Here is a 24488-nt window from a genome sequence, read left to right as displayed (position 1 = left end):
CAGGCGCTCTGAGATGAGGAGGCTCGCCTCCTTAGAACTCCATCAGTGCGCCTGCGCCGATGACATCACCGAAAGAGAAGACGTCATCTGCGCAGGCGCACTGAGGGAGTTCTGAGGAGACGAGTCTCCTCATCTGAGAGCGCCTGCGCCGAATGAACACAGGCGGGCGATTTTTGAAATGCTGACTCGGCCGGCCGGAGGAGGAGATGGCAGCTGGCCCTGTCGATCAACACGATGAGGGGGTGGTTTTTTGCGGCAGCTACCAGCAAGTAGACTCCCTACTTGCTGGTAGAGACCTAATTTACATATTATAAAAGTTCGTTTTTATAAGAAACTGCTGAAGGAAAGTAAGTAACACCATTATATTTTCATATATCGCAGTATAAGGAATTTAACTAGCCCAAAAAAAAAAAAAAAGACTTTAGTGGGGTGACAGAAGCCCTTTAAACTCGCAGAATTCTTTAGACCAAACACTACGTCACCACAGAACCAGACAAAGAAACACACCACCATTAGAGGACAATTATTTATGGACACAGATACGGAGTCACAAATACAATCTCAGACAATGACACCATGACTCGAGGGACAACAAGGAAATAACACATTTACAGAGAAACACCCACAAGTATTACCAGCAGATAGAGAACTACAGCAGACACAAACACAACAGATCAATGTATATAGTTCTGATTATTGATAATGGCTTGTTATAATGGTATGAGAATATTTCATGCTTATGTCACAAAAAATTTTGCATACTCCTTTCATACGTGATCCAGATCACTTTTTTGAGACAACCAAATAGTTACTAAAATCTCGCCTTGGTGCTAATGGACTCCCATTATAAAGTCCAAAATTTGCCATTGTTGTTTATCACTGAGGAAGGAGAACTTTATCTCCGAAAGGCGTTTGGTGACTTATGACATTTGGCATGGAATAAAAAGAGCTATTCACTCTATATCTAAAATCAAAATCATAGCTGAATACATGGTAGATGTGCTTATAACTCATCAATGGAGATCTCGCCTATTCGTGAACACAACCACTTAACCCGCTCTAGGATCTGGCGTATTAAGTACCGCCCGATCACGTGGGACGCCACTCTAACTCGACTGACATAGACAAAGGAGCTGTGAACATTACAGCGCAGAATCTACAAGTGGTAATGTGCTAACAGTCAATATAACGACCACTCGCTTGCACATACCATGTTATAGAGTGTCCTGTGGAAAATTGAGAAAGATCAATTATTATATAAGAACATTTAAATGCACAAATTGACTGGGAATCCCTGAGGTATTAATGGAGGACTGATTTATAACTGTGATATACAACAGGACCATCCAAGGAAATATTACTATTTTTTGGTGCTATACAAGTAACAAGAGAATACCATACCTAGGAGTATATAATAGCTTTGGAATACTGAAAAGACAATTGCTCACAGTATAATAGTACCAAGTGTGTTTGAATAACCTTATTATTTTATATATATATTTCTATATGGTCATACTGATTCATGTAGTCCCAGGTGGATAGTGCCAACCATTATATCTGTATACCCCCAACAAGAATTGCTTTTGTTGTTCGTCCCTGACCAATTTGTTAAACTTTTTTTATCAGAGCAATTCCTCTTTCTGCTGTATCATTGACCACCTTACGAGCGTTCACATGGCTTCTTAGAGAATCAGTGCAATATTCTGTCACGTTGTGGATCCCAAACAATTCAAAGAACATCTTGGTTTTATTAGTAACGAAATGGCTCGGGTCTTTTCCTTCAAAAACTAGGTTTTTACCCTCTAATCGTTTCATTTCCTTTTTCTTTGCAGAATGGTTTCTAAATTTTTAGTCCTATTTTCCATAACAGCCTGAGTAATGCGTTCATCCAAAAAAGCCAATTCTATGTTTGTTTCTGACAGATATCAAAGGTGTCTCTTAGCAACTGTGAGAGCACTTTTTTAACGTCTGCATCTGGGTAAGTGCTCAGAAACTGTAGCATATCCAAATCATTCTTTGGAGCCCATCGACTTACAATTGCCTCGTGCAAAAAGCAAAAATATATGAGGCTAACAAAATGTGCAACCCGTTTCATTCCTTTCAATTCTCTTTGAGGAATATTTAACTGTTTAGTGAAGAGGACAATTTTAAGTGCATATATTGCCTTTTCCATCCACCTTGCTTGATGCAGAGCCCCTGGGATCCTGAAACTGAAGTAGTTTTTAGACCAACCTCCTAGGTACAGGAGTGAGAGTAGTAATAAAAGTGATCAATATGTGCAACCCCTAAATATTATCCAATCTTCTTAAAATTTGGCATATATATCTTTTACATCACTGAGACTCTGAGCGTAAAGTCATTTGAAAATCACATCTTTGGAAAAATTAAACACCCTAATATATATATTTTTCTGTTTCAGTATCAATTGATACCATCCAAGAGGTCTGTGAGGGGAAGCAGTCGGAGATCTTCCAGCGCTATGCTGATGGCAGCTTTGACCCCAACTGTTGCTTCAGTATCTACTATGGGGATCACATGGAGTCTCTGGATTTGGTGTCCTCATGTGGTGAAGAAGCTCGGACGTGGATAACTGGTCTAAAGTACCTGATGGCAGGTATCAGTGATGAAGATAGCCTTTCTAAGCGTCAAAGAACCCGGGACCAATATCCTTTTCTGCAAACTGGTTCTAATGTTGGAGCTGGATGTTATAGTTCAAGCATATGTTAATGACGGAGCCAATATCGCTCATGTCGCCTGACCTTCAAACACCTATCCAATGGTCTGTGTGATTTTTCGTTTTCTTTTAGCAAACATAAATTTTTTAAATATACTTCTGTATATATTCTGTAATTCTTCAATAGGAGAATACTGTGCCTCTCTGAGGCACCATGCTGCGATACATGAAATGTCTATGGCTCTGTAATGCAAAAGGCAATAAGAGACAGGGGATCTGAACGGAGGCAGCATCGAAGAAAAGGAGGGCACCAGTTACTGTATGTTCAGTATACATGTGTTATGTATACGTAGTTACATAGGTTAGTTAGTTAGTATAGGTTTCAACTGGAAGATGTCTCTTAGACCTTGATGATACAAGACTGACATTGTTTGATAGTTGCCATCTTAGTTTAGACTTTTATATCTAGCACAACCTAATGAAATCACAACCACACAAAAGACATCCGTTCCCAACTTCTATAATGGTCTTAGCCGAACTTGCTCAATAATACAGAATCAAACTTGTGTAGCAAGATGTGCAGACAAGGCATTGCCGGGAAGTCTTCATTTCTAGGCTATGATTCTGACGTATTGGCTGTAGTATTTCCAATGCTCTTTTGTTATCTGGGAAAATGTATTGATGATTTACAGTCTCTTATAGGAAATGCTGCCAGAAAATGATGTTGCCTTAAGCCAATAACTAAAAGAGACAAGAATCCTAAGAGCTGCACTAACTCTACATAAATAATGCACAAAACACAAGTCTAATGATTACTAATACAATTACTATAGAGAATAGGACCTGTTTTTATCTTCTGCCAGAGAGATGTAAGGGACCAATTAAGCTGCATGATTTTGGGGCAAATTATCGGGAATGAGCGTTCATAGGAACTCTTGTTCCTCCCAGATTCAGTTTGCATCGGCCTGTGTAATCAGGCCTGTGCGAGTGAGTCCTGATGGACGTGTTGTCATTCATCGGCGCTTGCATTACGGGAATGTCGGTCAGTGTTATAGGGCCCTAAGGCTGGCTATATAATTTAGATAGCTATCAGTCGAACGCTTGTGCAGCCGAAAGCTTTCCTCATCCTTCCCTACACGTGGCTGCTAGGGCCAACCAAGCATGGTCCTTAACAAGGAGAGGGGGAAAATTTGCTGTCAGATTCCTTTTAGCAGCTAGATATTTCCCTGAGAACAAAATCCCAATTCTTATCTACCCTGACATCTGTCATTTCAAAGGTAGTCAGGAAGCCTCATACACATTGAATGGTCGGCCAACATTTATCTAATATGTATGGCCATCCTAAGACTTGTTACCTGATATTGAAGTTCCTTATAGCCATAGTAAATGTAAGAATAGCCAAGCATAGCCTACAGAGGTGGTACTAGCACCTGGGGCCCGGGTTATGAGCAGGCCCAATGGACTGCTACTGAAGAAGACTCAAGTATTTAAAACAGATAATGGTGGATAAGGATCCTCTTGAAGGTTTTGTATTGGCATCCAGGAACTTCAAGTTACCATTCTGGAAATATCTGCATTAAAATAGTTGGGCCAAGACAAATGTTGGCAAAGATGTTAGTCATGTCTGGGATAACTTTATGATGATGAGCCCTTACAAAATACTGTGGTCAGAGGGGGGGGGGGCAGTATTGTAGAACCAAAGTAAGGTGAAACTATAAAAGTTAATATTAAATGAAAGCTTTTGAAAAGCACATGCATGCCAATACATATAAGGCTGGGTGGAACCCTAGGACGGGCCAATCATCCATCGTTAGATGTAACACCGTTATTTAGCCCCATACTAATTATATGACTTTCAATATTTCCCTGTTGAATAGGGAATATACAGTACTTCTGTTGAAATGCATTGGTACATAGACCTCTTTATTAATGCATAGTGCAGAGCTTCCTTCTGATAAAGGGTGAAGCTCCAGATAAGGAGGCCCACGTTCAGCTCTTTAGAGAAACCAGTCTAAAATTAGAGCTTGATAAGAAAAGTGACTGTCCCTTTTCGGTCCCTTGTGGGAAACCAGCCCCCGTCTATCTATGGTACAGGAGACCAGCAGATCTGGGTAAGATCTCTTTTTCAATGTTTAACACCAGCGGAGTTGTTACAGATTCTTACTGCTCTCCAGTGGGAGTAGAGACGGTTGTTTTCACTTTAATGATCCCTTACTCACAGCCATAGATGTTGCTGGCAGATTATTGCTTTTATGGGTTCAGTATACCTGGAGACAATGCCTTAGGGCACTATAATTGAGATCTGACTACCATAGAGTAGTTATATCCTGTAAAGCATTAACTTTAGGTGATGTGGGGTTTCTCTCCTTAACTCCTGACAAATATGGTTGAAGCAGACTTTTGATGAAGCAGATAAGAATGGAGATGGAAGCCTGAGTATAAATGAGGTTCTGCAACTAATGCACAAACTAAATGTCAACCTGCCTCGCCAGAAAGTAAAGCAAATGTTCAAGGTAAGTTACAATGTGACTAGTGATGGCCATGATGTATTATTTCTGCCTTATCAAGAAAATAAATATCCCTAATTATACCACCTACATTAATAATTAGTTTGTTCTAATCCTGATATGTGGACTATACATGAGATGTGGACTATACATGAGATGTGGTGGTGCTTTAAAAATATGGTGCTTGTTCTGACCACCATACCATATTTCTCATTGTATTTACACCTGATACCTGGCATTACTACACCAATAAATCTTCCCTATGCAGCTCTAAATCACTGTCCTTCTAAAAAAAAATCTGGTCCTTCTAAAAAAAATTAGCATATTGTGATAAAGTTCATTATTTTCTGTAGTGTACTGATAAACATTAGACTTTCATATATTTTAGATTCATTACACACCAACTGAAGTAGTTCAAGCCTTTTATTGTTTTAATATTGATGATTTTGGCATACAGCTCATGAAAACCCAAATTTCCTATCTCAAAAAAGTAGCATATTTCATCCGACCAATAAAAGAAAAGTGTTAATACAAAAAAAGTCAACCTTCAAATAATTATGTTCAGTTATGCACTCAATACTTGGTCGGGAATCCTTTTGCAGAAATGACTGCTTCAATGCGGCGTGGCATGGAGGCAATCAGCCTGTGGCACTGCTGAGGTGTTATGGAGGCCCAGGATGCTTCGATAGCGGCCTTAAGCTCATCCAGAGTGTTGGGTCTTGCGTCTCTCCACTTTCTCTTCCCAATATCCCACAGGTTCTCTATGGGGTTCAGGTCAGGAGAGTTGGCAGGCCAATTGAGCACAGTAATACCATGGTCAGTAAACCATTTACCAGTGGTTTTGGCACTGTGAGCAGGTGCCAGGTCGTGCTGAAAAATGAAATCTTCATCTCCATAAAGCTTTTCAGCAGATAGAAGCATGAAGTGCTCCAAAATCTCCTGATAGCTAGCTGCATTGACCCTGCCCTTGATAAAACACAGTGGACCAACACCAGCAGCTGACATGGCACCCCAGACCATCACTGACTGTGGGTACTTGACACTGGACTTCAGGCATTTTGGCATTTCCCTCTCCCCAGTCTTCCTCCAGACTCTGGCACCTTGATTTCCGAATGACATGCAAAATTTGCTTTCATCCGAAAAAAGTACTTTGGACTACTGAGCAACAGTCCAGTGCTGCTTCTCTGTAGCCCAGGTCAGGCGCTTCTGCCGCTGTTTCTGGTTCAAAAGTGGCTTGACCTGGGGAATGCGGCACCTGTAGCCCATTTCCTGCACACGCCTGTACACGGTGGCTCTGGATGTTTCTACTCCAGACTCAGTCCACTGCTTCCGCAGGTCCCCCAAGGTCTGGAATCGGTCCTTCTCCACAATCTTCCTCAGGGTCCAGTCACCTCTTCTCGTTGTGCAGTGTTTTCTGCCACACTTTTTCCTTCCCACAGACTTCCCACTGAGGTGCCTTGATACAGCACTCTGGGAACAGCCTATTCGTTCAGAAATTTCTTTCTGTGTCTTACCCTCTTGCTTGAGGGTGTCAATGATGGCCTTCTGGACAGCAGTCAGGTCGGCAGTCTTACCCATGATTGCGATTTTGAGTAATGAACCAGGCTGGGAGTTTTTAAAAGCCTCAGGAATCTTTTGCAGGTGTTTAGAGTTAATTAGTTGATTCAGATGATTAGGTTAATAGCTCGTTTAGAGAACCTTTTCATGATATGCTAATTTTTTGAGATAGGAATTTTGGGTTTTCATGAGCTGTATGCCAAAATCATCAATATTAAAACAATAAAAGGCTTGAACTACTTCAGTTGGTGTGTAATGAATCTAAAATGTATGAAAGTCTAATGTTTATCAGTACATTACAGAAAATAATGAACTTTATCACAATATGCTAATTTTTTGAGAAGGACCTGTATATTGCAAAACTGTCTGCCTGCAGCCACCACTAGAGGGAGCTGAGTGTATAGGAATTTATATAGTTAACATTGACTGCAATGGAAGCTGTACAAATCTCTTTGCACTGAGCCCCCCAAAGTGATGGCTGCATGACAACGCAGTGTTTTTATGTCGGGAAGAGAAGTATGAGTTCAGCTTTGGGCCCTGTAGCAGTCACGTGGTCGGACATTATTGGTAGTACCCTACTGGCCTGGAGGGAGCCAGCGGTACAACCCGAGACAAGTCTCAGTACATTTGGTCTTAAACATTACATCCTGTCAGGTCTTATCTTTAGTGCTCTGTTCTCCTCTGTAAGTAAATTACTGCCACTAGGATGTAGGTAAAGTGACATCCACTTAATAACCTTGGTGTATAGTTGCTATTTCCCCATTTTTAATTAATTCTGAAAGTTAGTATTTAGCACTGCAGGTAACACAGAGATGCAAAGTAAATCCCCAGCTACTAATTAGCAAGAAAGGATCTGGTGTAAAAGTTTGGGAGAATAAATATTTGATTTTGATTAGGAAAGTATGAAGCCCTTATTAATAATGTCTACAACAGACGTGATTTTCTTGGCAGGTGTCTCCTGGCGTTCTGAAGCAGCTGACAATATCTGACCTATCAGACGAGGGCTCTAATATTTGATGTATATGGATATACCTGACATTGGAATAGATTGCTGTCTTGTAGTTTAAACAATGAAACCTTTTTCGAATTTTTGGAGAACAAAAAATTCTTATATATTGATATAAAAGGGTTTGGAAGGGATTAGCCGAACATGGCTGCTTTCTTCGAGTAAGAGTGCCACACCTGTCTGTGAGTTGCCTCTGGTATTGCAGTTCAACTACATTGATGCAGGGGGGTAGCTAAGATTGGACAAATGGGGCACGTGCCCCAGGTGTTTGTTGCCAGCCAGGAGGGGATTGCCAACTACCACTTGGGCCAGGGTATTTAGATACAGAGTGAGGGCAGTGAACTCCACCTCTCCATTGAAGTGAGCAGGGCTTAGGTCTTGCAATGCCATGCACAACCGGCGGACATATGCGGCTGCGGGCTCTTCCATTGAGGTCTTGACAGGAGGTGCTCCTGTTTTTTCCTGTTTAGTTTCATAATATACTTGCAGCAGAATAGGAGGAGCACATTCGGTTTGGACCTCAGAGGAAGAGCCTACTTCCATTAGGGCAGTCACATGATCACAGCTGAAATCACTGGACATACCATCAGGCTTTTGAATGCTTATGACATGAATAGCAAAGCATGAAGCACTATTCTTGCTGTCAAACCTTGATAAAAGAAAAACAGACCCCACTGATAGACTGACGTCCAATGGACACCATTTGGATTCGCCATCTGACAGACCCAAGACAGTGTCATTGCTTCTCTTATGAATAGAAGGCAGATCCTTAAGGACCTTGGACTCTAAAAATATGTTCCATCTACTTTCTTTTAACATATCTCATGTTGAAAAAGACCACCACTACTAAGGCCAGTGGGCCATGTGAGTCACTGAGTGACCAAGTTACAATTGTCCCACCTTACTATCCCATCTTTGTCTTCATGAGCATGCTGACCTTCATGAGCGTGTGTCCTGACCACCAACTTTTATGAACCTGATCTGAGATCTATATTGAAATGGCTCCTCTTACTATTATGTTTCTGTGAAATTAAAATCTTAACCAATTTTAACCACGCCAACAATGCCTATTCAAAGTTGAAGACAAATCTTAGAGTTGAATGATTGTCTCTCCACGCTCATAAGCTAGGGCTATACAATGACATATGGTCACCGACAAGTCAATAAAATTGCGGAGTTGACTCTAGTTACTTCTACCAGAAAACAAAGTTGCTCATAACTTTGTGACCTCTGCAAAAAAAATCCAACCTGATAAGCAAAGTTTTTTCAAAAATTTCCACACAATTTGATGTGACACAGATTAAAAAAAACTGAGACCTTTGATTATAAATGGGTGGTTATGTGGTGCCTATAGATGGTAAATCCCATTTGCTGAAATGTCTTCTGCTTATAAGACAAAAACACATATTCCATGCTCAGCACAATAGCTTTTTTTTTTTTCCTGCGGTTAATAATGACAGAAGTTCTGAAAAAAAAACAGATCTGCGCCAAATTCTGTGAATGCAAGTTGGAGGCTTTCAGCTGCTGCTCTCTTTCATATGATTAACAGTCTTGCTGTTGTCTGATCTTTTCTACTTGTCAGACAGAGGTTCAGGAGATGCTCTGCTGGAGTCTACAGTTTAGGAACAGTTCTCAATAAAATAAAATAAAAAAAGACATGCACTGCCTAGTTAAAAATAATGAGAATGAGGATTTTTTTTTTCCGTGTGTGTGTGTGTGTGTGTGTGTGTGTGTGAACCTGTGTCAAAGAAGCACCGAATTTTTTTTTTTCAGCTGAAAGGCTTTGTGTTTTGCAGGTGGTTGAGAAATTTTCCAGGTCATGAGCCCACACTGGTCCTCTCCCTAAGTCTTATCCGAGAGGATTTCTGCTGAGGATTGTGCTGAATTTTTTTACATGTTATCGGAGTGTTTCATGTTCAGGATATAGAACAAAATAATTGCTTTATTGAGTGAGACAAAAAAAAAACAATCATTGCTTCTGTTGGCTTTTCTTATCTTGGTGGGGGGCACCAAAAACCCAGGGGCTACTGGTGACTTTGATAAGCTTTCTTTTATGCCCCACCACTGGGACATACGTTACCGTAGGCATTCGTCCTGAACCTGACATCAAAGTGTGAAGCATGCATATTCTGTGCAGCCACATGAGTAGTGGGGGATGCAGCCAGCTGGAGGTTAAAGAAAATAACTAAACTTATTATTGTGGAATTTATTATGCTCAATTAAAATGATATATTTTTTCTAGTCCGTTTTTTAAATTCTTTTGAATGAATGTTAAGTTAGTAGAAGACTAACGTGTGCACTCAATAGATACAGATGTAGCAGAGCTGAGATTTGGATGAAATCATGATACTGTGATCTAATGGCTGTGGTTATGCATAGCACTGTGTCACGAACCAGCGGGTGTGAACCCACTGTGCCACATGTCCTACTTCCTCTAAGGGCGTTGTCTACCCCTGGAATTTCACAGTACCCCTGATGGTGGGGATAGACTTTCCTGAGGGGAACACCAGGTTGCTAACTCTTGAGGAGGATAGGCATACGAGGTAGCTGGTCCAGGAGGTACCTGAGAAAGGTACTAGAGGTGCAGGACTGAAGGATGAGGCGGAGGCGTAGTCAGAAAGGCAAAAGGTCAGGGCAGGCGGCACAGGTACAGGTCAGGCAATCCGGATCAGCAACAGGAGAGTCAAGGCAAGCAGGTAGGAATATAACAGGTAGCAGAGTCCAGGAATACAGATACGAGTCAAGAACACAAGCACACAAGCTGAAAACAGGAACCTTAGCAGGACACAAGGACCTTGACACTGAGGCATCTGGGAAGGGCGCTGAGCCACTTATATATGCGCTGATACTGATTCAAATGGCTGACATCTGTGCAGATGTCAGCCGTTTTAACCCTTTCCATGCCGCGGTCCGTAGGAAGTGAACAGGGAGGGAGCTCCTTCCCTCTTCTATCGGGGGCTGCTGTGCCTTTGCAGCCCCCAGATAGGATGGGGTCACAGAGGGAGGGAGCCCCCCTCCTTCCCCTTCCCAGTCTGCTCAGTTGTGGCAGACGGGGAAGGTTCCCATGGCAACAGTAGTTTACGGCCACATATGGGGTGTTTCTGCAAACTACAGAATCGGGGCAATAAATATAGCATTTTGTTTGGCTGTTAACCCTTGCTTTGTTATTGGAAAAAATTGATTAAAATGGAAAATTTGCCAAAAAATCTAAATTCTGAAATTTTATCACCATTTGCCATTAACTCTTGTGGAACACCTAAAGGGTTAACGACGTTTGTAAAAATCAGTTTTCAATACCTTGAGGGGTGTAGTTTCTAGAATGGGGTCATTAATGGGCGGTTTCTATTATGTAAGCCTCGCAAAGTGACTTCAGACCTGAACTGGTCCCTAAAAAGTGGGTTTTTGAAAACTTCAGAAAATTTGCTTCTAAACTTCTAAGCCTTGTAACATCCCCAAAAATAAAATATCATTCCCAAATTGATCCAAACATCAAGTAGACATATGGGGAATGTAAAGTAATAACTATTTTTGTAGGTATTACTATGTATTATAGAAGTAGAGAAATTGAAACTTGTAAATTTTCCATTTTTTTACAAATTTTTGGTAAATTTTGTATTATTTTTTATAAATAAAAATGTTCGCTTTTTTTCTTCATTTTACCAGTGTCATGAAGTACAATATGTGACAAAAAAACAATCTCATAATGGCCTGGATAAGTCAGTGTTTTAATGTTATCACCACTTAAAGTGACACTGGTCAGATTTGCAAAAAATGGCCAAGTCCTTAAGGTGAAATAGGGCCGAGTCCTTAAGGGGTTAAGGTGAAATAAGGCTGTGTCCTTAAGGAGTTAAAGAAGTGCTGCAGGAAACAAACAGGAAGCATGCTGTGGTCAGGGCTGAGAGCAAACTGGAGCGGATCCCAGAACAGCAGCACCCAAACAGAGGGAGCCCAGGACTGCAGCGGTGAATGGGAAGCACCGGCCGCCGATCACCGCTGAACACGGCGCCCGAGACCGCGGCGGTAAGAAGGGGAACAGCAACGCACAGCAGCAGCTGTTACAAGCACATAGGATTGTAGATAAATGTACAACCGTACCTGCCTTTCAAGGTTTAGGTGTTTCCAATAAGACATCGATGACCTATCCTCGGGATCAGCTGCTTCAGGCAGACGCCGGACACTATACAGTGGATGGAGCCAGAAGCACAAGGTTATTTCCACTGTGTAGTGACAGGGCCAGGGTACTGCTGTATTTGGGTGAATGGGCACTACACAGTGCATGGAGCCTTCCGTCTACTGTGTAGTTTCCACCACAGGCAGCTGCCTGCAACATCTAATCTGTGGGGTGCCAAGTGTCAAACCCCTACTGATCCGATATTGATGACTAGAGATGAGGGAATCAAAGTTGACTAAGTGGAATTCGATCCAAATTTCATGAAAAATCCGAATCCGAATCCTAATTTCCTCATGCTTCGTAGTAGCGAATCACATTTTTTCCTAAAATGGCTCTTGCACGTGTGAGGACATGGAGCAATGGACTCTGGGAAGGCGGGATCACCCATAATGCCGTGCATGCAGCCAATCAGCAGCCAGCCAGCCCTGTGATGTCACAGTCCTATAAATAGCCTCAGCCATCTTGGATTCTGCCATTTACCAGTGTACTTAGTGCAGGGAGAGACATCAGCAGGCGCTAGGGACAGTGATAGGAAAGACTTCATTGTGCAAAAAAAAATGATTTACAAGTGCAGGAAAAGATTATTCAAGGTGTAGGGAAAGGATAGGGAGGAATCATTCCACAGCATTTATGTTGAACAGGGTTCAGTAGGGGAGGTTACAGCCTGGGTAATAGGAACAATCCTTGCTGCACTGACTGGGGACCCAAATTTCCATTATACTTTCAGGTAAGAAATAGATGATGCCTCTGTCATTTCAGCAAACCTTGCTTGTTATTGGAGTGCAAGTGCGGTGTGATACAACCATTAACAGGGTGTACTACCAGGAAATATTTCTACGTCTTATTTCCCCCTGTGCAGAGCAACTGCTCTGCACAGGGGGAAATAAGATGTAGAAATATTTCTAAAGAATTTTTTTGCGTGTATTAGTGGGGAAAAAAAGGCTTATTAGCTGTTGTGTGGTGAAAATTACAGCCCTTTTTGTCGTGTATTAGTGGCAAAAATAAAATATATTTGCCATTCAGCGTTTTTTGGGGGTTATTGTTCTGACGGATCAGAGGAAGGGCAAAATAATCAGTGACGTCAGCACAAACTTACTGCTGACACCCTCTCCACTCTGTCCGGGGGGCTCTACTTGTATAAGCGTTTAATAGATTCTGTAGACATCTATGTGGAATCCGCTGGCCACGGTGTAAAAGGAGTGCGCTTCTTCTTGGCGCTAACATCGACCTGTAAGGCTGAGTTCATACTTTAGTTATTTGGTCAGTTTTTGGCCCCATGACCAAATAAGTGAAGTGTGCAGTGATTCTAAGAGCGACGCCTGTCATCTACATGTCATACTGACTCACAGTATTATTTCACTACCAGAGCAGACTCCCTATGTGTGTTACTGCAAGGCACAGTGTTCTACACCACTATACAGGCTCTCTGCAGCCAGGAAATAGACGTTTTTTACGATTAAATTCGGATCGAAACGAATTTTTTTGAAAAATTTGGTGAACCAGCCGAATTGAATTTTTGAAAAATTCGCTCATCTCTCAACTACACCAGAGATCAGCAACCTTTGGCACTCCAGCTGCTGCAAACTACAACTCTCAGCATGCAAACATGCTCTGCTGTTCTTATAACTCCTATAAAAGTGATTGGAGCACTCTGGGAGTTGTAGTTTTAGAACACCTGGCGTGCCGTAGGTTGCTGATCTCTGACCTGTACTATGGATAGCCGTACCACTGAGCCCCCAGCCTTGGCAAATAACAGCAGGATAGATCATCGATATCAGATCAGCGGGAGTCCGACTCCGGTCATTCCCCGATGATCAGCTATGAGAATAGAAAGCAGCACTTCACTGTTTCTCCGCTCGCCATCAACTTCGCAGCAGCGAGCTGTGTCAGTACAGTTGCTCCGTCCCATTCAGGAACGCTGCATTCTCTTCAAACGGCTGAACGGCGGGGGTGTCGGGAGTCTTACCTCCACCGATCTGATATTGGTGACCTATCCTGAGGATCGGTCATCAATATATAAAACCAGACAAGCCCTTTAACCACAGCGACCTCCAGTGAGGATAAGAACAGTTCGTTCAAGGTCCCTTTGGCATCTCCTCTGCAGAGGACCTCTCCTATCCATACTCTGAGCAGTCAGTCAGTGAATGAGGACATATCTATGACCATCCGGTCAGAAGGTCTATTCATTCCAGCAATCTGAGGTTGTACACCGTTTCACAGGTAACACGTTGTCACTTGCTGCCACATGGTTTAGGGCAGTGATGGGGAACCTTTTACAGACTGAGTGCCCAAACTGTAACCCAAAACCCACTTATATATCGCAAAGTGCCAACATGGCATTTACCCTGAATACTACAGTCCAGTCCAGTATATCTTCCATGTACTTTATCATTTCTCTATAATAGCCTGCCTGCATTCAGTGCGCTGCCTGCGCTGTTCATAGTGCGCCCTGCGCCGATAAATGGCAGGAAAAGTCTAAGGCATATTGGTACGCCATGAATCTCAGGGTTCGGGTGCCCACAGAGAGGGCTCTAAATGCCACCACTGGCACCCGTGCCATAGGGTCGCCACCACTGGTTTAGAGGATATTAAGTCGTGCTGTATAGATTTTATGTCCGTATGCACTGCTTGAATTTGTCAGGGTTATGCTACTATAACTTCATAATTTTGTGAGGCATTTTTTACAAATTAAAAATAGATGCTGATAAATATTCTTTTTTGACAATGTTTTTTTTGTTTTGTTTTTCTTAAAGACATTGTCCCACGAAAAAAAATATTCTACATTTCTCAAAATAATACCTGGATCTCAATAGTGTTGTTGTAACAGCATGTAATTAGAAATTCTCTAATTTCCCTGTCCACCTCACTGAGGTGGATTCACATGATCAGTTCCGCCAGCTACAGCAAAAGGGCACGCCCTCTGAGAGAGGACACACCCACTGAGCTGCAACTGGAGTAATGAATGGGGGAAATCTCTGGATCAGTGTGAAGTACAGGGCTGGTTCCAGTTTTGTTGGAAACAGATTGTATGAAGTCTGATTTTCATATTTTTTACATTAATTGTGGGATAATCCCTTAAAGATAGAATTCAAAAATATATATATCTATTTTCTCTGCGTAAAGTGTCAGTGTGAAAACGGACAGATTTCAGATTTATTTTAAGTATGGATAGTGATATGTAAAATTAAATAATTAACAAAATAATGTACATTAACATAAAAACTTGATTTGAAATAATAGGTCACTTTCTGCCGAGAAGCAGTGTCTGTAACATAGCCGCACTAGTCAGCATGGAGGAAAATGTCATAGTTTGCAATCTTTAAAACAGCTGTTGTGAAACTACAACTCCCAGCATGCATAATTGCTCTGCTCTTCTCAGAACTCCCACAGAAATGAATAGAGCATGCTGGGAAATGTAGTCTCACAACAGCTGGAGTACCCGTCTATACTGTAGCTCATACTTGTGGACAGTATCTTTCCTCTGTAACTGTCCATGGTGCTGAAGGCCCAGGCTTCAGAGATCAGCAATGGCACACATGTAGCAGAGCTGAATTTATTTGCCAGTTCTAGGCTTTATAATTAATTATAGTTACCTGCAGTCCTATGTAAAATTGCCACAACTTATCGTCTCTACTGCAGTAGCTTTTTTGGCTGTTTTTATTATGTTTGAAAGGAGCCAGTTCCTTTAGACTACACTGAAAGGAAATGATAAGATAACCCAGAAGAGATTTTCATGGAGGATAACAAAATGGCCAAAAGTCACTTCCTTTTTTCCCAACCCTTTGTTCTGCTGGGTCTCTTGTCAGCCCCTTGTGATGGGAAAATACTTGACACCTATGGAAGTTTGCTCCTGTGTGGTGTGGGTCTGTGTTCTCACTGTGCTTTACTTTAGAAACCTGGTTGCAAAAAAAAAATTATATTAAAGGGGTTAGGCCATGAGTGATAAAAATCAAACGCCATATAGTACATGATAATCTCTTTCTAACAAACTTAGAACCAGCCCTGTACCTCGCATGGATCCAGAGATCTCTCCATTCATTGCTCCAATTGCTCTGCTAGATTCTTTTCAAGCTGGCAGTTGAGAAGGCGTGTCCTTCGTGCTCTATCCCTGTCACTGCTCAGGAGGCATGTCCTTCGTGCTCTATCCCTGTCACTGCTCAGGAGGCGTGTCCTTCGTGCTCTATCCCTGTCACTGCTCAGGAGGCGTGTCCTTCGTGCTCTATGCCTGTCACTGCTCAGGAGGCGTGTCCTTCGTGCTCTATCCCTGTCCCTGCTCAGGAGGCGTGTCCTTCGTGCTCTATCCCTGTCACTGCTCAGGAGGCGTGTCCTTCGTGCTCTATCCCTGTCCCTGCTCAGGAGGCGTGTCCTTCGTGCTCTATCCCTGTCACTGCTCAGGAGGCATGTCCTTCGTGCTCTATCCCTGTCACTGCTCAGGAGGCGTGTCCTTCGTGCTCTGTCACTGCTCAGGAGGCGTGTCCTTCGTGCTCTATCCCTGTCACTGCTCAGGAGGCGTGTCCTTCGTGCTCTATCCCTGTCACTGCTCAGGAGGCGTGTCCTTCGTGCTCTATCCCTGTCACTGCTCAGGAGGCGTGTCCTTCGTGCTCTATCCCTGTCACTGCTCAGGAGGCGTGTCCTTCGTGCTCTATCCCTGTCCCTGCTCTGCTGCAGCTCTCTCATTGTAACCGTCACAGCTTGTAAAAGTATAAAAAAGGAAAATGGCAGTACTAGACAATAAATGAAAAACAAAAAAAAAACAGATGCAGGCCCAGTGGGACCAGACTATCGCCCAAATGCATAAAAAATGCGACAAGGCAGCACACTCAAATGTAAAAAGGAAAAAAAAGTTGTTAATACACCCATGCAGGATGCAATGTTTTGGCTTAACACTAGAGCCTTCCTCTAGTGTAAACATAGCTATGGCTGGTGGAAGTTTAAGGATGGAACTAAGGTGATTTGAATTTTTAACTTTTTTTAAAATATTTTTTAAAACTTAAAACTGGGTGACTAGAACTGGCAATTAGATTTCCTATTAGATTGCCTATTGTGTTCCATGATGGCTAAATCGCCCTGATAGAACACTCCATTTACAATATACCATTACAGTGCTGCCACCTGCTGGCCTGCATTGGTATATACTAGCAATAGCTACCAAAGTCTGCTTGAGGCTTCCGGCTATTACTATGGCGTAACAGTTTCCCTGGTCTCAGCCGAGGAACTCTTTTTAACGGGCGCGAGAGCATGTGGCTCCTGCTTCTGGACCGCTGATATGGCTGAGCATTGGTGCTCACCTTGCATGAAAATAAGAAGTATTTCCCAGGACTGGAAGACTGGATTTTCACAAGAAAGATGTGGCTATGGTTCAGGGCACCTACATGGTGCATAGTTGCCAACTGTTCAAAATATGGCAGGGTTTTCAGAGACAGTCCTGACAAAATTTGTACTTGTCCCAGGCTGAAAATGGGCAGAGCTAATACAAACTACTTTTTCGGGTGGATTTGGAGTGTTCCCAGGATGGTGCTTCTAAGCCCCAATTTCACCAACTCAAATCTTGGTAAGTGGGCATGGTGGTATGCTTCCTTTTGAAACAGATTTAGAGGTGATAGAATCCCTTTAAGTTGGAATGACCCTTTAATAAAATAATCTTTCCAGCTGCCTATATAAAGCTGCTGTAAGGCGGATTACTATGTGCATCCATATTCCACACCGCAGACTGTCACGTACGGGTCATATACCCCCCACAGTGAATCTGCACATCAGTAGGCTCACTTTCTGGGCCAGAGTTGGTTAAAATTGTATAAGTGGCTGCTAATGATTACGCAGCCTGGTCTATATCCCATGTTTCCGAGGCAAATCCTTCAGATCATAAACATTTTTTGCATCTAATGTTAGAACACATGCTGGTTAAAGAGAGCGCGAGCGGGAAACGGCACTGGTGTGAGGAGCCATTTATTAATCGGGACACCCGAGATGTTCATCATGTGAATGATCCTGAATTTCATCACCCTGGAAGAAGTATATGAGGACTAATGGCGCTTCTGCTTGTGTCCCTATTGGCGTCATATTCTCCGTTTATTATCCGCAGGCATTTATTATATATGAAATATCCCATGTACATTGCAGTGTAGGAAGGGTTTTAGGAAATTGAAAAGCTATAGCTTTATATATGATACTAACCAGACCATTATGTAACAGTGGGGTTGCGTAAAAAAACGCTAGAAAGGACCACAAAGAGGCGCCAAGATCTCTAGTATCTAGGGTTGTGATGGTATATACCCAAAAGGTGTTAGATACACATAAGTGGGGTGACAGTACTTTCACACTCACCAATTTATTTGTTAAAATTCTCACGGTCAACTCGTATATGGTGTGCAAATGGCGAATGTAGTATTAGGTAAATACAAATATAAAACCTTTGACAAATATAAAATCTAGATATAAAATCAAGATATAAAATCAAAATTTTAGTGACTCACTTCACCCAGGAGGGTAATGTGGGATAAAGCACAAGACACCCACATCACACCTCCTGCGCCTGGATCGCCAGTAGAGTCTCACGGATGAACAATGATCACTCAGGAGTTCTTGTTCATTCTTTATATTCTTTTATTCCAAAGCCAGGGTGGGGGAGTGAGCAGCTCAACGCGTTTCGGGGCCTCTTAATGGGTGAGAAGGCACCGATTCTCCTGTGAGCTCCACCGCCTTCTCTGTGCTCACCAAGCAAGGTGCCATATATTGTATAGCGGCTGTGCTTGGTATCGCTTGGTTCACTTCAATCGGAGCCCCACCGATCAGATGCTGGTATAAAATCTCAGAAAACCCTTTTAATATAGTTTTCTCCAAGCCAATGTGACCTGATAAGAGCCCACTCTATCTGTAGATCACTAAATGCCTGGTCTCTGTGATAGCAAGAAAACTAGAGCAACATTGTCTGCACACATTTGTGTCGGTTGGCGCTGTCTCCGAGTCAGGCTTGAAGTCAAGGGGGCAGCGGCCTCCTTGCTTCAAGTAAAGCTAAGCCCGCCCCTTACCCCTCCTCTCTACAATTAGATTGCTGCCATGATGCCGGGATCACCATGATGCCGCGCATGCGCGGTACGCTGCCTGTTACAGCGAGATCCTCACTCACCTGCCTGCATTTTGCTGACTGCGTATGCGCCGGGCAGTTCGATCCTGAACCCGGCCGTCACGCTGTAACAGGTAGCGTACCGCGCATGTGCTAGAAGAGCGTGTCCATCTAATTGTAGAGAGGAGGGGTAAGGGGCGGGCTTAGCTGTACTTGAAGCAAGGAGGCCGCTGCCCCCTTGACTTCAAGCCTGACTCGGAGACAGGGCCAACCAACATTAAACAGCGGTTTTAACAAGTATGAAGAAACACAAAGAGGAAAGAAAAACATGATAAGCAACACACTGGGGGATAATGTAAGGTACTGTGGTCGGTTTAATATGCGTTTTGCAGGTGACAGGTTCCCTTTAAGACCCAGCTCAGACATTTAAAGGGGTTATCCGAGTTATTTTTTTGTTCTTTCTATGTTCCTAACTAAGCAAATGTAACTGCTTTCCAATTAACTCACTTTATCTCCAGGGGCTGGTTTCTCAGATTTCACTGAAGGTCACATGACCTGTGATGTCAGCTTCTCTCCTTGCTCTGATAAAGGTAGTTTACAAGCAGTCACTGTGCTGGCCACGCCCCCCCCTTCACTGCCGTCTACTCTCTGCTGGGATTCTTAACCCCTTCAGCTGCACAACTCTGCAGGCAGTGAAGAGACAATACATACTAGAGAGAGCATTGCACAAGAAGGTAGGGGGAAGATCCTGTGTGTATTAGCAGTGTCATTATACAGCTGGGACTTGTAGTTCTACACATATAACATGCTGCTGAGCATCCCAGCAGGCAGACATGTCACTCAGGGCAGCTCTTGTATCCACTCCCTTAGCAGTGTCATTATACAGCTGGGACTTGTAGTCCTACACATACAACATGCTGCAGAGTCTCCCAGCAGGCAGACATGTCACTCAGGGCAGCTCTTGTATTCACTCCCTTAGCAGTGTCATTATACAGCTGGGACTTGTAGTCCTACACATACAACATGCTGCTGAGTCTCCCAGCAGGCAGACATGTCACTCAGGGCAGCTCTTGTATTCACTCCCTTAGCAGTGTCATTATACAGCTGGAACTTGTAGTCCTACACATACAACATGCTGCAGAGTCTCCCAGCAGGCAGACATGTCACTCCAGGGCAGCTCTTGTATTCACTCCCTTAGCAGAGCAGGGGGAGGGGCAGAGATTGTTTTTATTGCATGTAAACAAAGGGCCAGAAAAGAACCAGGGAAATATATATTTTTATTTTTATTTTTTTATTTTTGCATAAAACTTGCTTAGCTCAGTTATATATCAGATTTTCAGCGCTATATTATTATTTTTCCATAACTTGGACAACCCCTTTAATTCCCCCCCCCCCCCCCCTCATATAGTGGACCCCATAGAGATGAGTGTTGTGAGATGATTGGTTTTTTTAATACCCTTGGCTTTTTCATCAGTTTGCAATTTTAGGCGTAAGAAAAATAAGCTGCAATAAAAATGTGAACTGCGCCTTAGGATTATCTTGTAATGCCTTGAGGAGAACTTTAAAGCCCTGCTCACACCATGCATTCTGAAGCAGTGTTTGTGTAGAACTGTTTTTCTTTACACGGAACTGCGAATAGATCCAAAACTTATGGGGGAAGAGAACGATATACATAAGATTTATGTGCAGGAAATGTGTCACCTTGTAGGCAGCATGTTATAGAGCAGGAAGAGCTGAGCAGGTTGATGTATAGTTTTATGGGAAAAATTCAGCATAGCTTTTTATTCACATAAATCCCCGTTCTTTCTATGTGGGTGGCACTACTCAGCAATTGATTTCTATCTCTCTATGCACAATAATAATGGAATTAGGATCGCCCACTGGACACCTCAGCATAAAAATTGCAGTTTTTTTTTTGCCATCTGTCCAGAGTACCTTAAACACTGCATGTCATTGTCCCAGATACCTGTTCTTCATGTCATCAATTTCCCCTGTTCTCAGCATCCCTGCACCCTGGCAGGATGTTTACATGCAGAACTTCCTGTTTTCCTCAGCTTCCTGCAGTTTTTTTTTAATCAAACCCAGTATACTTTGCTCTGTATTGTGGAGGGGGGTCATGGAGGATGTGGCTAATGCAGAGGGAACATCGTGGCAGGTGGAGCAAGCCCTGTGAAACACTATAGAACAAAGCATGCTGAGTTTGGCTATTCTGGCAGCTGGACTGGGGTGGGGTGCTTTTGGCTGCTGATCCCCTCGTGACACTCTGTAGCTGAATCTGCAAGGAGTCATGGTGCTCTATGAGCTGCTTCCCTCCGGAGGGACTCCTGCTGCAGGAGGGGGACCTCCCCTCACTGCTACATCTTGGCACGTCTGCATCTGATGCTGTCCTGGCTTAGACCGACTAGACATTTCCTCTTGCCCCTCCCTTGGTAGGAGATGGAACTAGCCCACTTCTGCCCAAAAGGGGGAGAATGAAATCGTAAGTTTCATTCTATCTAAAGATCTCGCTGCCATATTTCTGCTGCCACCTGCTTGTGAACCAGGCACATGTACATGTATGAAAAATGTTTCATAAAAACATTAGGAAATGCTAGGAGGACCTGGAACAAATACATAGATTACAATTTTGGTAGCAATAAAAGACAGCAACAGGGTGAAGAAATGGTAATATCACTCTGGGATATTACAATTCCTCCTTGCATAGTTTTCTTCCCCCCCTCCCCGAATTTACCTCATTAGCAGTTTTCTCTTCTCCCCCATGCTTGAATTTTACCTTCTTGTTTGCCATGTGTCTGCTGTCCTTTCGTGCCTTAGGACAAGGAGATGTGTCCCGACATCAGCAGATCATGTGACACTAGCCACGCCCCTTGTTCTTACCGATAACTCTTCCTACGTCCTACATTACAGGGCTCCAATGCAGGACGTAACCAACAGCAACTAAATATCAAAACTGATTTTCCATGGGATGGAATGGTAGCTAATAACTTTAGAATAAGGCAGTTTTGATAGATCATGGTATTTAGGAAAAGTTATATAACGGCCATACCACTTGGGCAGGATACACTTTAGTGGCGCAGCCCCTTTATTAGTAATGGGGTTTCTTTAAGAAAAGATAAAATAATTAATGATTTTTCCCATTTTTACATACATTTTGGCCCAGCTCCCTTGTGCCATCATCTATAATATGTTTCTATGCCTCATTTCACAAAGAGCCTTGTACTTTCCTCCAGAAATTGGGTGCATCCAATTATAGTAAACACCTATTAGTGAATGTGCACGTGCCTGCTTATTGTCAAAGACTGTATCCACATCATTACTGAGCCCTGGCACCGCTCCTGCCAGTAACGCTCCCATTATTGCTGGAGCTTTGCTGGTAATTTGGCTTTGGCGTACATGAATTGGCACCTAAATGAAAACCTGGCAGCTAGCATATTCTCACAGACATTATTATTAGACTGTTTCGCAAAATGCTACTTTATATTCATGTGTTGTTCTGCCAAAGTAGTGTCAAAAACGTAAAGGCCAGAAAACAACATCTAATATTTAGCGGTCTCTGATGCATGAGCATACGATGAAGAGCCAACATGAAATGGGTAGTCACTTGCTACAGTCTATGGACTTGTGTATGGTCTACAGAAGCCTGTAGGATCTACCCTACGCAGGGGCGTAGCTAAAGACTCATGGGCCCTGGTGCAAGAGTTCAGCTTGGGCCCCCGTTCCCTCAGTGCTCTGTGGCCAGGAGCAGGGGAGCACATAGCCTTCATGCTGCCTGAGGCAAAAATTGAAACGGTACACCCCCTAGCTAAATTCTCAACCCTTCCCTCCAGCCAGAGATGTGACAATCAAGGACTTTCTATAATACTGGTGTCGTCTTATGTGACACAAGGGTCTTTGGGCCCCCTCAGGCTCCTGGGCCCGGTAGCGACTGCTACCTCTGCACCCCCTATAGCTATGCCCCTGACCCTATGCCTGTCACCTCTCCTGACATGTCTGTTCTAGTGCCTACTTTCATGCCCCATGTAATAACAGTTTCGAGCAACTGTTCTTATGTCTCTGTGTAGTGATGTTCCGCTCTTATTCCTACTAGAAGCTTATGAAACAATGGCCAGCAGTCTCCAATAGAAGTCCAGCTAGGTGTTACCAGTTGGGGGTGGGTCCCTGTACGGTCTGGCACTGGCAGCACTGATTGGATAATGTCAGACTGTGCAGGGACACGCCCCTCAACTGGTAACAGCCAAGTGGATCTCTATTGAAGACCGCTGGCAATGTTTTCATAAACGTCTAGTAGGAACAATAGAGGAATAACATAACAGAGTTATGTGCAAAGATGTTCCAGAATTGTTACATGGGGAAAGCTAGTATTACTAACACAGACGTGTCAGGAGCGGTGTTAATGATGTCTCCCTCCGTAGATCATGTGTTACCAGATGATACTCTTTCTCATTGGCGGTTTTAGTTGCTTGTGGTTAATCCGCTGTCCATGCAGTCTATCTGGTAGGCTGGTGGTAATACATGGTAGCTAATTTAATTAAGTAGAGTTCAAGTGTAAAGCATGGGGGAAGAATAGAGCAGCAGCCAGAGCCAACGATGAACCAATTGGTCAACTTGAAAGTACCTGAAAATCTCCTTAGGCATTGTAGCTAATGCCTCAGAAAGCCATGGAACCTGTAAGGAAACAGTAGTGTGTGATGTTCCATCACATACCTTAGTACACAGGTACTCTCTCTCCAAAGGAACTGTGATATGTGAACTCAGCCTTAAGTGCACTGTATCAATTTGGTATAATTGGAGATCCTGTACCCTAGGGTCCTGGTTTACTGATTCTTGGTGGTACCATCCAGCCCTGATGCACAAATCCATTTTTGACAGACTATCCAAGACGTTCTTTTAGTCTTGATAATGCATTCATGGATGCAGTAATCTTAGGCTACTTTCACGTTTTTTTGCGGATCCGTAAAAACGCTTGCGTTACCATAATACAACCGCATGCATCAGTCATATTATGTCTTCTATAGCCATGACTGATCCGTCATAAACACCATTGAAAGTCAATAAGGAATGGATCCGTTTTCTATTGCGTCAGAGAAAACTGATCCGCCCCCATTGACTTACTGTACATTGTGTGTCAGGACGGATCCGTCTTGCTCTGCACCACATCGCATACAGAAAAACGCTGCTTGCAGCATTATTCTGTCCATGATGGGGATGCAACCAAATAGAACGAAATGCATTCTGTGTGAAACGCTAGTGTGAAAGTAGCCTTAAATGTAATGTCATCAGAAAATGACCTATTGTTTAAATCCCATTGTGTTAAACATTTTATTTATTTATTTATTTTTAGAATTTATATTTTTTTTTTTCATTTTCCATGTCACTATGTATATATTTTTTAAATAAATGTATATAATCCTGCAATCTTCACAATGGCCACTAGGTCTAGTAATGGGTCATGATTTCAGTTCTGTACAGTTCTGTTATCATTACAGGTAGCATTACAATCACAAGATAAT

The 24488-nt window shown here is 42.8% G+C and overlaps 1 protein-coding gene across 1 annotated transcript in view; it reads left to right on the top strand.

The window, feature by feature from the left end:
- PLCH2 (phospholipase C eta 2) overlaps positions 1–24488 on the top strand; it is a 730017-nt gene that overhangs the window by 507579 nt on the left and 197950 nt on the right. The window contains exons 4-5 of the mRNA XM_044281842.1: positions 2420–2663; positions 5058–5187. Coding sequence (XP_044137777.1) covers positions 2420–2663; positions 5058–5187 — 374 coding nt within the window. The remainder of the gene's footprint in view (positions 1–2419; positions 2664–5057; positions 5188–24488) is intronic.

Source organism: Bufo gargarizans, chromosome 2 (genome assembly GCF_014858855.1).
Source record: "Bufo gargarizans isolate SCDJY-AF-19 chromosome 2, ASM1485885v1, whole genome shotgun sequence".
NCBI classification, from domain to species: domain Eukaryota; kingdom Metazoa; phylum Chordata; class Amphibia; order Anura; family Bufonidae; genus Bufo; species Bufo gargarizans.
This window is presented reverse-complemented; position numbering and strand designations above follow the sequence as displayed.